The sequence below is a fragment of the Panicum virgatum genome, chromosome 7K (genome assembly GCF_016808335.1).
Source record: "Panicum virgatum strain AP13 chromosome 7K, P.virgatum_v5, whole genome shotgun sequence".
Lineage (NCBI taxonomy): Eukaryota > Viridiplantae > Streptophyta > Magnoliopsida > Poales > Poaceae > Panicum > Panicum virgatum.
In genome coordinates this window covers 43,211,732-43,225,567 of record NC_053142.1, presented here as the reverse complement: position 1 = coordinate 43,225,567, position 13,836 = coordinate 43,211,732, and the positions used below count along the sequence as shown (strand labels likewise).

Below are 13,836 nucleotides of genomic sequence, written 5' to 3'. Positions count from 1 at the left end.
TAAACCGGCCTCCCCGGGCGGAAAACCGGACGGGACCGGTAGATCTGCTACCGGTCCGGCTTACCGGTGAGGGAGACCGGTTAGCCGGGATCTGAGAGCGGCTAACCGGCCTCGAGCGGCGGGCGGCGACTTCTGGCGGCGGACAGGAGTCAGTGAGGGGGGAGCGGGTGAGGGAGGCGCTGGTGAGGCTTCGGCTGAGGGACACGCGACGTTAAATGACCTCTGCCGCGCGATGGGCCTTAATGGGCCGCGGTTTTTTTCTTTTTCTTTTTTTATTTAACTTATAAATTCCGAAAACCATACTAAATGAACGAATTTTGGAGAAAATTTGACACCATTAGATTCATTGCACCTTGAAGTATTTTTAGGAATTTTTTGGGAATTTTTCATTTTTTTGAATTCAAATTTAAATTTTGAATTTGGACCGGTTTCATACCGGACCGAACCGGTACCGGTCCGGACCGGTTTGACCGGTAACCGGTCAAACCGGACCGGTTACCGACGGTTCGGTTAACCCTGGCATAGAGTACTTGCATGGGGCATTTAATGGAAACGAGGCATGTTGGTTTTGACCGTGGCACAGTGCCATTCGTGACCTTTTGCGGCCAGGCAGAATGAATAGTTGCCACACTATTTTGCCTGAAAATACGCCATCACTGTGTCCCCTGCCATTTTCCGCCAACTTCCACGCGCCCCCACGTCCCCTTTCCCTGGACCGATTTGTGCTGAGCACGTGTTCTTACTCTTTTTATTCAACTCATCACAACTGATTCCTTCGCGCTATACTAGCCAACTCATCATTTTTATTCACAGATATTTTTGGAACAAAGACGAAGTGGTGAAAAAAGGCCAAGTTGCTTCTATATTTTTGAAGGAAAGGCCAAGTTACTTCTAGTAACAGTAGAAAAAAAGGAGTGTGTGTGTGCCGCCTTTTTTGCTTTTCGACCCTTTGAGCAAAAAAAATTCACAAATAGACCTCTGGCAAAACGATTTTCGTTTCTGGACCCAGGGGGTCAGTGCCACGGCTCATGGCGCTGAGCTAACACGTCTCGGCGCCATAAGTCATGGCGCCGTGCTACTTTGTGTTGCATCGGACGTGGCTGTGATTTGGCAGTGACATGGACAATAGCTCGACGCCAAGATCCATGGCGCCGAGGTTGGCTCCATGGATCCCGGCGCCGAGGTCAGTTCCGTTGATCACTGTTGCATTGGTAATCTTCATATTTTGGCATAAGGAAGACTACAAGAATGTTTGTTCCAACAAAATATCCTAATTGTATGTTGTAGTCTAGTTGGTGAAGTCATGTCTCTCTAGCCTGAGAGGTTTCCAGGTTCCACTACTACAGAATAGCCCTTTGTTCCAGGGCATTTGTCCCGGCAGCCTTTGGGCCCGGGACAATAGGTGGCTTTTGTCCCGGGTCCAACGGCTAGCTGGGCTAGCGGGGGGGGGGACAGGGGCCTTTTTGTCCCGGTTGGAGACACCAACCGGGACAAAAGGGGGTCCTTTTGTCCCGGTTGGTGGCTCCAACCGGGACAAAAGGCCCGCGTACCCTTTTGTCCCAGTTGGAACCACCAACCGGGACAAAAGTACCCCCTTTTGTCCCGGTTGGTGTCTCCAACCGGGACAAAAGGCCTTGGCCTCCTTATCCCCTTCCCTCTCCCCCTGCCCGAGCCATTCAGCTCACTTGTTTCTTGCTGTTCTTGGCTTGAGAGAGAGGAGTTCTTGCTCATTTCTTCACCATATTTGTGAAGATCTTTGATTCCCCGTCCATCCATCGGCGCTAAAGGTTTGGGGCTTGTTTTTCTCTTCTTCCTTGGCTTGTATAGCTCATTTCATGCTTTAGAAATAGAGAAAATGTGTAGCTAGCTCATTTCTTGGACATTTAGCTAGATTACATATGTAGGTGTGATTTTCTTTTAGATTTAGATGAGTATGTGGATAGTAGAAATTTTTAGAATGAGTGTAGACACTTCATGTGATGTACTTGTATATATGACCATATTGTGGATAGTTGATTTTTGTATTCATGAATGAATTAATGAAATGAGTATATTAGAATTTTTTGTATTATGAATGGATTATTTTGACACTCTAGTGATGTATTTATTCAGGCTCACATTGAAACCATCTAGAAGCTAAAAAAATCTTTATTTCGAAACAAGTAGACGTCGTTAATCTCCATCCAACGGTGATGGCACTACCTTTCGGGAATACATAAGCGTTCTTCACAACAAGCAAATGATATTGTTTTCTTACAACTTTGCGTGAGTGATTCCTTCCGTCTAACTCTTTCTATTCTGTAATCGAATTGTTTAAACCTTAACTACCAAGAACTGCCTCCGTATAATCTTGCAGTGAACACTGGGTCCTAATTGTCATAATTCCCAAGAAGAGCCTACTCGTGGTTATGGACTCATTGAGGAGACCTCCAGAACAATACGAAAATCTTCTTAACATGATGAAAAAGTAATTCTACCACTACTCCGTCGATGATCGATAATTTGAATCACTTTGTTACTTGACTATAATTGTTCTAATCATGCACAGGATTTGGAAAGAATTCGCTAAAAATCATCCAGGCAAATTTGACAAGGAATTGAAGATCAAGACAGATTTTGCGGTACGCACTTGGATGATTCGTTGCACGATTCATTAGTTTTATTATTTATTCATGTAAATACCTGATAATTTCTTCTCTCTTAAAGTGTATGAGGCAGAAACAAGGCACTGTATTGTGCGCATACTATGTATGTGAGAACATCCATGGTCTGGTAGGTCCTCCAAAGGGCTGGACAGATTGGGAGGAGGAAGTAAGTAAAAAACTTGTTAATATTTGAACTCGTATTTTAATTAGTCGAAATTAATTATCCCCTTTTTCTATAGGTCGAGGAGATGCGCGATAAACTCGTACCGGAGGAAAAGATTATGGCGATTCAAGAACAATTCTCCGGATTTATTGTTGAGGAAGTCCTCGATCCAAAAGGCGAATTCTATTATGATGGAATATCTAATATTGACAATCACAGCAAATATGACAATATACGCGTATATATGTAATTAAGAACGAATATAACTATGTAAATATATATGTGTGTGTCTATGTATTAAATTTCTATTTATGAGTATGTATGTATTAAATTTCCAAAAGGCGAATTCTACTATGTAATTAAGAACGAATATACCTATGTAATTAAGAACGAATATTCCTATGCAAATATGATGGAGTATGTATGTATTATATATATAAGCACTCTAATAATATATATATGTGTATATATATATTTATATAATATTGGTCCTAGACATTTTCATATGCAAAGGAATTCACATGTATAGATATGTGTATACATATATATATATAAGTGAATTAATTTATATATGAAAACTATCTAGGACAAATATTATATAAGTAACTATATATATATATATTAGTGGAGATCATACACATTGAATTCCAATACATAAGTTTAATTGAAATGCAAAAGTATAATTGAAATAGAAAAAGAATTGAGAAAAAAAACATGAAAAAAAGGACCTTTTGTCCCGGTTGGTAAGACCAAAAGATTCTCTTTTGTCCCATTCCAAATGTGTTTGCATTGGAACAGTTTGGGCAATCATTTACTTGCTGTGGCAACACGGCGCAGAGCACACATTTGAACCGATGGAGCATCTGGTGATCTGGACAATCTACATTGCTCGCCAGCATTTGGCTGTACTCTGCCGTGCACCTCTTACAGTTACAAATACCAAGTGGCTAGTCCGCTAGCACTACCCCAGATCCAATAATCTTATCAGCTAGCAGGTCCTCATCACTCTTTTCTGCAGGCCAGCCTAGGGTTACCATTTTTCCTTGCAGGCGAAACACATTCCTTGTGCATGCTGAATAGGTTTACTTTCTGGACCTTTTGGTCATTGCTGCCACTGCGGGAAACTTGGAGTTTGCCGAGTGCCAAACTTTTGCCCGACTGTATATTGTTTCGGGCACTCGGCAAATAAGGTCTTTACCGAGTGTCATACAAAAATCGGCAAAATAAATACATTTGACACTCGGCAAAAATAAGTAATAGGCATTGTAAACTTGCATTGCTAAAAAATCTAGCATTAGTACCGGTCATCGCCGCAAGTCACAAGTCACGCGAATTTCGCGCGTAATATACGCGTGCGCGGTCCATGGGAATCGAAATCACGACCTCCGGCCTCCCCTAGAGGACCATTTAGTACCAGCCGGTGGCTTGGTCCGGTACTAAAATGGTTTTGGGGGCTTTCAAATTTAGACCCAGTACTAAAGTGCCGTTGAAGCAACTTTAGTACCGGATCAAAGCATGACCGATACTAACAATCGGGGACGAATGAGTCATTTTCTGATAGTGTTGGGTTTACTCATTTATACTGTGGGTTAGCCACCAAATGGCTACAAGGATGTGATGAACGGCGAAGGCATTCGCCGTTAATGCATTGGCTAACATAAAGTGGTCCTTTCAATCAAAGAAAATGTGAAATAAATAATGTGAGGAAGATTTGGAATTAGGGGGGCTTAGAGCATCTCCGAGAGACTAGGTAAATGGAGATGGACCGGTAAAAATAGAAAAGAGCCGGAGAAATCGCCATCCAACAAAATCCCTATCTTCACCAGCTCGCTTTCTCGCTCGCCATCCTGTCTCCATCGCTAGCTTTCTTTGTTGATCCTTCCCTACTCGCCGTCCCTTCGTCTCGCATGCCCGTCGCCCTCCCGTGCACCCGTTTTAGCATTTGTTTCCATCCTACGCACCGTCCCGCCATGGCGTTGCTCTCGCCATCGCACCGCTCGCTCCTCCTCCCCGCCCCTGCTCCCGCTGTTAGCCCAGGCGGCATGGGAATCTGTGTTGCGCGTGATGTCCCAGGCGTTCGGACCACGGCCAGGCATGCCGCGATGCAGGTGGCGAGCTCGTCCAATCAACTCGCCGTACTCGACGCAGGCGTCAACCTTGTCGTATGATCCGTCCTCAGAGATAGTCCCGATAGAGGAGGAGGGTGCCGGGAACGCGAGGCCTGTCAAAGACGTTGCGCCGCAGCCATGGATAGTCAAGGAGGTGGAGCAGGCACCCCCGGTTGACCCGCTGGAGACGACGTCGTGGGCAAGATGATGGACACAGATGAGGACGGGATAGTTAGGGAGTTGTGGGTGGACGTGGCGGCCGCGCTCATCAACCTCTCCCTGGAGCCGGCCAACAAGGTCCGCGACGGCGGCGTCCTGGCATCTGGCCATCGAACTCCGGCGGTGGTATTCATGTGATTTCGTGACGCCGACGTGGCATCTAGCACCTTGGTTGACGTGTCCGACAGAATAAGAGAAAAACATCGTCCGATTGCAGGTGATTTGCATATGGAGAGTCTGTTGGTTTCCCAACCCTATAGGAAGTACAGAGCTTATAAAACTCTAAATTTAGCTAGGATTATACCTAATCTGTTTGAAATGCTCTCACTCCTTCTTCCCCATTGTAACAGAACGGCCCAGTGGGCTAGTGGGCTTGCTACTGTAGCACCACGGGGCAGTGCCCTTTAGTCCCAAACTGAGAAACGAGAGGGAGTTGAACCAGCTTAAATAGCCGGTCTCTGAGAAGCTAGTAACTCCGGTTGTAACTTTTTGCGCGAAGCGAGGACGAAAGCGCAAGAGAGTTATTTAGCAGGTGTGGTTTACTCAACGTGCAGAATAGATCTTAGCCGTTATCCCGGGCCGGGTCGTTACATTGGTATCAGAGCCGACTCTCGCGATTTCACGGGTAGGTGTGGGTCACGGGCCCAGCATGTACACGGGCGTGTGCGGGTCAGTGCGCGGGCATCTGGGATGCGCCATTAGCACTGGACGCACGGACGTGTACATGTGTTGATTGGCACTAGGACATACAGTCGTGAACCAAGAGAGGAGATCCTGGTCCTGTGTCCCGTATGGGTAAGCTGGTTCGATGATTTGACGGGGGCATCGAATCCTAAAGGGTGGGTGATTGTAACAGAACGGCCCAGTGGGCCAGTGGGCTTGCTACTGTAGCACCGCGGGGCAATGCCCTTTAGTCCCAAACTGAGAAACGAGAGGGAGTTAAACCAGCTTAAATAGCCGGTCTCTGGGAAGCTAGTAACTCCGGTTGTAACTTTTTGCGCGAAGCGATGACGAAAGCGCAAGAGAGTTATTTAGCAGGTGTGGTTTACTCAACGTGCAGAGTAGATTTTAGCCGTTATCCCGGGCCGGGTCGTTACACTCATCTCCACTTTTTTTACTAGTTTCATCCTCTTTTTCCCTATCTTCTTCTCCCCCTTTCCCTTCGCCTCCAATGGAGTCTTGAATAGTAGGATGGGGGGGGCACTAGCTGGATCTGACCCGAAATATGGTTTGCTGGATCAAAGGACGGCGGGAGCGCGAGGCCTGTCAAGGACACCGCGTCGCAGCCGCGGATAGTCAGGGAGGTGTGGGTGGACCTGGTAGAGGATGCTGTCGTGGGCAAGGTGATGGATGCGAATGAGGACGGATAGTCAGGGAGGTGTGGGTGGACGCAATGACTGCGCTCGTCAACCTCTCCCTAGAGCTGGCAAACAAGGTATGCTGCGACGGCGGCGGCGGCCGGCCATCGAACTCCAACGGCGGCATCCAGGTGATTTCATGACGGCAGCATGGCATCTAGCACCTAGCTCAACATGTTTGACGGAGCAAGAGAAAAACATCATCCAATTGCAGGTGATTTGAATATGAAGAGTCAAGATTTTAAGAGTATGTTGGTTTCCCCACCCTATAGAAAGTCTTCTATTTTTTTTACATAGCTTATAAAACTTTAAATTAGCTAAGATTGTACCTATTATGTTTGAGATGCTCTCGCTCCTTCTTCCTCTGCCTCCACTTTTTTTTATTTATCCTCTTCTTTTTCCCTCTCTTCTTCTCCCCCTTTCGCTTTGCTTGCAATGGAGTCTTGGACATTAGGATGTGGTTGGTGGGTGGGGGCTAGCCCCTGGCCCCTCTAAATCCGGCCTTAGAAATAAGGTTTTCTGGACAAGAGAACACACATTTCAGAGAACATCTTTCGTGCAGTAGTGAATATAAAATTAATATTCAACGGATGGACCATTCGAGAATTTATGGGTGTGGCGACTCTCTTTCCGAATCCGAGCAAAGTTATTTTCGGAACAAAGTGGGATCGTTTCAGGTGTAAGCACTTTGGTCTCACACATATAGCGGCAGACCGAACAAACAGGACAAGGTCAGGGAAGTAATAATACTCTGCTGGCCATGCCAACCGTTAGAATTAGCATTAGACTTCGCACCATACCAATTAAGAATAACTCAAACAAAGAAAGAGCGTTGGGCAGTAATAGAAGATAACAGTGCATAGCCAAATGTCTGGATATCTCTCCTGCATCCTAGTATTGTCTTGGTTTTGCTTTAAAAATGTTTGGAATGCACTAGTTTATCAGCCATGCATGGATCCTTGGCGCTAACTGAACAAGAAATGGAGCAGGATTAGGGGTACCAAGGGATCTACCCAATTTAGACAGGAATAAATCATCTTCTGGATATGATCATCCCCTCTAACCGAACAAGGCCTAGATGTGTCGACCATCTTTCCAAACCCTAGCCAAGGTACTCCTGGACTGTTCATGGCAGAGCCAAACGTATTAGTGCAGTCTGGTACTCTGGTCTCGCACACGGCGGCAGCATGCAGGAACAGGACGAGGTGCAAGCAATTATTCGTGCCATGCGTGCACGACGGCGCACGGACGGCGGGCGAAGCAGCGCAGGCATCTCTGCTGGTCCAGCCCACGAGACGGAGAGTGGCCACGATGCCACATGAGGATGCGAAGAAAAAAATGGAAGCGCACAGCTAGCCAAGAGTAGTTTTTTTTTAAAAAAAGACAGAGGTCAGAGGGGAAGCAAAGGGGCTCCTATATATCTTCCGCAAAATTAATAAGATATTTATCTATAAAACCCACTAGGCCCAAATTAGATTCAATATTTCTTCAAACTATTTTCAATATTTTTTATGAACTATTTCAACATATGAAAAAAATAGATTCAACATTTGGCAAAAACTAAATCAACATTTGTTTTTCAATTGTCTTCTCCGGCGCCGGCGTAGGGAAGAGCACCGGGGGTGGCGCGGCCGGCCCCGGCGGCGGCGGAGCAAGGGACCGGGCCTAGCAGCCCCAGCGTGGCAGCAAAGCGGCGGCAGCAGCGTGCGCCAGCAGAGCAGCACGCAGCGGCACGCGGCAGGAGCGCGCGCTAGCATAGCAGCACGCAGCAGCCGCACGCCACAGCAAGCAGCAGCACGCAGCCCACGGCGCGGGGCGGGCAGGCGGACATGCGAGGGCGGCGGCAGCGGCAGCGTGCGACGAGGAAGGGAGCACAAGGAGGAAGAAGGTTAGGGTTGAGAAGATCCAATGAATGAAATAATTTGCACGAATCTCAAACATTGGAAGGTGGAGAAGAAAAAATCTTCCGGAAGTTATATAGGATTCCTGACAAGGGGCCGCACGACGCGCCACCATCATTGCGCGTGGCCCAGCAGCCAGAAGCGTGCGGGCGGCCGCGTCCACGCCATTCCGGTTGCGGTGGGCCGGCGCCGGAGGCTAGCTAGCTAAAGGCTGGCCCGCCCACCACGCCGTGTGGGCCGCTCGAGTGCCCGTACGTGCGGGTGCCGCCGGTGTGCTGGGCTATCACACACACCGACACGACACACGGGGACGGCCGCGGCGCGCGCGAAAGCTCCTTCCCTTTTGTTCTGCCGGCGCGAGGCATGGAATGGATGGGCGCATCATTGCCCGAGCTGCCGAGCACGATCACCACCCGGGAAAATAAGAGCGGTGCAGAGAGAGAGAGAGAGAGAGAGAGAGGAGTGGCCGTCACTTCTCCCTGCAACTGCAAATGCGAGCGCAGTGCGCTTGCACGGGCTACTGATCGCTTCGCACGCATCGTGGACTCATGGTTTGGTGTCCCCGTGTCTTTCTTTCTTTCCCCCCTCTGCATTGCCCACGATCTCAGGGCGCCCATGCATGCGATCGGCCGCCGTGGGGGTACGTCGAAATTCCAGCACAGCCACCTGCAGTCTCGACCGTCGGCGCCGTGCCATCATTCTCTCGTCTCTGCAGTCTGCACGCGCTGCCACCCCCGCGCGCGTCAAATTAAATCCTAGCTTCGTGCACATGCAATGATCGATGAGGAGCAATGGCACGTTTAGGTTCATCTCGCTCGCTCCGGTGCCTGATGCTTAGCTTGACGCACGAGCTGAGAGAGATCGAAAAGCCGTCGGGTAGAGACTGAAGGGCTAGTAGAGCTGATCAGAGGGACAGGAAGAATCGTGTCACGTCGGAAAATAAAAACCTCGGCAAACCACTGGCTAGCTAGCGATTTGGTGACTTGTCAAATGGTTTGTACGGCGGCAGGCGCTGGTCGCCGATGTGAACCAAAGTTTCATTAAAAGACTAAACAGTCAAATTGCTCCAGACAGCCTAGGCACGAGCTGCCCGTCTGGCTGCCTTCCCTATATGACCCGCCAGGCTTGCTGTTGCACTAGGCCGGATCGATCGACAGAATGAAAGGAATCCATCGTCCTATTCTCAAGTCAACCATCTGTTGGTTGATGCTGACTCGCAAACGTGCCCCATCCCAGGGTTTTCCTTACAGGTAAGGAAAAAAAACCGGAGGTCAGCGAGAAACGCGTTTATCGGATTTCTCGAAAAATTATCGGATTTGCCATTTTGATTTCGGATGAAATTTAGAAAAAAAATTCTCAATTTATGCAGGAAGTAACCTAGATTATTTCCAAACAATCTAATAGTATAAACAAGATACAACAATGCATATAAATATGACTTTCTTGCCACAACAAACAGTCTGTTTAATATGGCCACCGCTATCGTCATGGCTTCCTATGAAGTCGTGGAGGGACCGAGAGAGATGGGGAATGGAATATGAATAAGATTTAGTGTTAGGAGGCAGCGGGGTGGCCTGATATTTGGCTGCACCAATTTGGTTTGGGCGGATATTCAAAAGGGCCGAAAATTTCGGGCGATAAGTAAAAAAACCGGACTCCGCCGAGAAACAGGATTTTCGATTTTCTCGGAAAATTCTCGCCGAGAAATTTTTCCTTGCCCCATCCCACCCTTGAGAGGATCCGTAGGGTGTAGAAAAGGCATTTTAAGCTTCAAGACCGGGCCGAATAGGTCTTCTCCAGCCCAATTATGGTCCTGCATCCTTGGAAGAAAAAGCCGACCTGCACCAGCCCACGAGTAATGTAGCCCACGTCCTCGGCTCGGAAAGGGGGAAAACACTACGGCCCACCCAATCTGAAGCCCGAACCAAACCGAAGCACTCCCCACTGGCCCACTCGGCCACTTCACCAATCGCCAGTCACCATCTCCTCGACTCCTCCTCACCGCCGCACCCCCAAAGCCCTAGCGCACGCGGCGTGCGAGCGAGCGAGAGAGAGCCATGGAGGCGGCGGTGGCGACGCAGCAGCCGCCCAAGTTCCGGTGGGGCGAGCTCGAGGACGACGACGGGGGCAACCTCGGCCCGCTCCTCCCGCCGCGGGTCGTCCTCGGGCCCGACGCGGGCGGCCTCCGCACGGTGATCGAGTACCGCCTCGACGACGGCGGCAACAAGGTCAAGGTCACCACCCGCACCCGCACCCGCAGCCTCGCGCACGCCCGCCTCTCCAGGAGCGCGGTCGAGCGCCGCTCGTGGGCCAAGTTCGGCGACGCCGTCAAGGGGGGCGACGACGGCTCGCGCCTCACCATGGTCTCCACCGAAGAGGTCCTCCTCGAGCGCCCACGAGCCCCAGGTAGCGGCTCTTCTGTTCACCCTCATGCGTTTCCTCCACCCTAGATCTGCTCCGCGTTGATCGATTTATCTCTGAAGCCATGATTAACTATAATGTGCCTCGACCATATATGATTTCCCATTACCGTGCTAATCGTATTGTTGGTAGTTATGGACGTGTGGTGTGTACACGAATTAGTACTTCCGTATCACCTGCCATTAAGGATGCAAGTGGGCACCTAATTGTGTTTTTTGGGTCAGCTAATTAATTACGGTGGCATGCCACTCTAGCTGATTTCTCCTCCTAAATTATTTATGCTAAATGCCACTCTAGTTCATTTTATCAACTTTTTGGGTTGACCCAATAACCCAAAATGTATATAACTTGCATCTCTACCTGCCATGGAAGGGAAGGGGCATGCCTTCATTCCCATTCCAATTGCTTCTGAAATCTGATGATAGTCTTACCACACACCCAAAATTAGCATTCCGCATTTTCCTGTGACTCTTCATTCTCCCTGACTTATGTCATATGTCTAGATAATAATTCTAGCTGCTGATGAATTCTACTTTTAATATATTAAACGAACATTACCAGCTACTTCAAATACCGAATTCCATGCTGTTAGTGCTATGTTGCAGTTGTAGCAGCAACTGCAGGTGATCTCATTCTACAATAGAACTATATCCTCCTGAAATCTGAATGCATACACACTACAAGAATCTAGCCTGACTTTTTGCTTATCACTCATTTTTCTTGGTCTGGTTACTATTCTGTTTCCATACATTCACAAATTCAGGCATCGTTACTTTTGATCAAATCTAACCTTACCTGCCAAATGATCTGTCAGTTCAGTGATGTACATCTTGTTGATATAGAAACCTATCAGCTCACCGTTGTTAACGTTCTTCTGAAACTACAACATTAATCTTTTTTAAAACGGCTGACAGTTTGGTTTGTTTTTCTTGTTTATAATATAATGCACGTTCTTTTTCTGGTTCTGAAGCTTCAAAACTTGTTGGTTCTACTGTAATCTTGTTATCTTTTTTGCCTTTGTTGCTAACCGTTCATTCAATTGTAGGGAAGCAAACTGAGGAACCAACTACTTCTGGTGATCCACTGTCAATGGCAAGTACTGGAGGTGGTGCCCTTCTCATGCTTTGCAGAATCTGTGGGAAAAAGGGTGACCACTGGACCTCAAGGTGCCCCTACAAGGACCTTGCTCAACAGGGAGAAGGTTTTGTTGACAGGTCTTCTACTCCCGACGGCCGTGCAGCACCACCTGGCGAGCGAGCATATGTTCCTCCAAACAAGAAAGAAGGTGCCGATACAAGTGGAGCAAGTATGAGGAGAAGGAATGATGAGAACTCCATCCGTGTGAACAATCTGTCAGAGGACACCCATGAGGCTGACCTCCTCGAGCTGTTCCGGACATTTGGCCCTGTTACCCGTGCCTTTGTCGCGAGGGATAAGTGGACTCGATCAAGCAGGGGGTTTGGTTTTGTCAACTTCGTTCACAGAGAGGATGGTGAGAAGGCTATCAGCACGCTCAATGGGTATGGTTATGATAACCTTATCCTCCGAATCGAGTGGTCAGACAGGCCGAACTAGTTCTTGCTACTACCTCTCCAAGCATGGCATATATTCACCCTAGTGCTTATCAATATGGTCGTTTGAGCTAGTACTCAGTGTTATGGGCATATCCTATGTCCTAGACCTGTTCTAGTTATTTTGTTTGGACGAGGTAATTGTACTCGTGATCTGCCAGTCTTTCAAATGCGAATATTGGAGGATGGGATGAGTTCTGTATGTCGCAATATCCTTGGAGCTTTTCCTTATTCGGTCACCAGTTTCTTGTATGCACTGCTTGTCAGTTTGGTACGCAACCCAGCTACAGCTTTGATGCATTCAGAATGGCACTTTGGACCTACATGTTTGATCAGTTTGTGTATGGATCAGCAAGCATATTCTGAACCAGACATGGATCTCTCTGTTTAACTTGCTGTTGTAGTGTTGTACTGGTGCATATCCATGCTCTGATCGAATCATTATAATCTTGCATTACATATAGCTCCGAGACGGTTTGACTTGGTATGGAACTAAAGTGACAGTATAATTTAGTTAATTTAGGGCAAAGGGAGTACATAAAACTGCAATAATGCAACTTGCATAAGGATATTACAATTGGCTACGTATTTGAGAGATCATATCTGAGTCACATCCATTGTTGAGATAGGAAAAAATATAGCAATAATATGTGTGGAAGCAGGCTTTACTCTGATCTTCACTTGAAATATTTTAGAGCTTGATGTAAAAGAGCGTTGTTTCATAAAAAAAAGAATAAAATGCGAAGGGTTGAATTTTAGAGAAGTCGGGCCGGTAGGCCTGCTAATGGGTTGGGTTGAAATGGGTTTTATGGGGTGGGTTTTGAAATGGAGTGTGTTTGGATGATTTAAAATGGGTTGTATTAGTTAATGGGGTGGGTCGGGGCGGGTTCTATATAAATGCGGGTTGAGGCGGGTTGGGGTGGGTTGAAATGGATACTTTTTACAAAATAGTATAACTATATATAAATGTGGGTCCCACGTGAGAGCTGGACTCTGAAATTAAAACCACGTGTTTATATCAGAAAATTTTATCGAAATTGACTGAATTTTGTTGGAGATGACTCAGTACGACTGGCAGCTATTTTGTGCAAAGCAGTGTGGCTAGAACTACCTGTGGGCCCCACATGAAGAGCCGGACCCTGAATTAAAACCTCGCGTTCATACTATAAAATTTTATCGAAATTGACTGAAATTTGTTGGAGATGACTCAGTACGACTGGCAGCTACTCTGTGCAAAGCAGCGTGGCTAGAACTACACGTGGGCTCCACATCAAGAGCCGGACCCTAGAATTAAAACCTCGCGTTCACACTATAAAATTTTATCGAAATTGACTGAAATTTGTTGGAGATGACTCAGTACGACTGGCAGCTACTCTGTGCAAAGCAGCGTGGCTAGAACTACACGTGGGCTCCACATCAAGAGCCGGACCCTAGAATTAAAACCTCGCGT

The 13,836-nt window shown here is 47.5% G+C and overlaps 1 protein-coding gene across 1 annotated transcript; it reads left to right on the top strand.

Moving 5' to 3' along the window:
- The first annotated feature begins 10,371 nt into the window (after positions 1-10,371).
- On the top strand, positions 10,372-12,840 carry LOC120641462 (eukaryotic translation initiation factor 3 subunit G-like). The gene is made up of 2 exons (XM_039917613.1): positions 10,372-10,800; positions 11,861-12,840. The coding sequence occupies exons 1-2, from the start codon at positions 10,452-10,454 to the stop codon at positions 12,388-12,390; spliced, it is 879 nt and encodes a 292-aa protein (XP_039773547.1). The 5' UTR covers positions 10,372-10,451; the 3' UTR covers positions 12,391-12,840.
- The last annotated feature ends 996 nt before the right edge of the window (positions 12,841-13,836 follow it).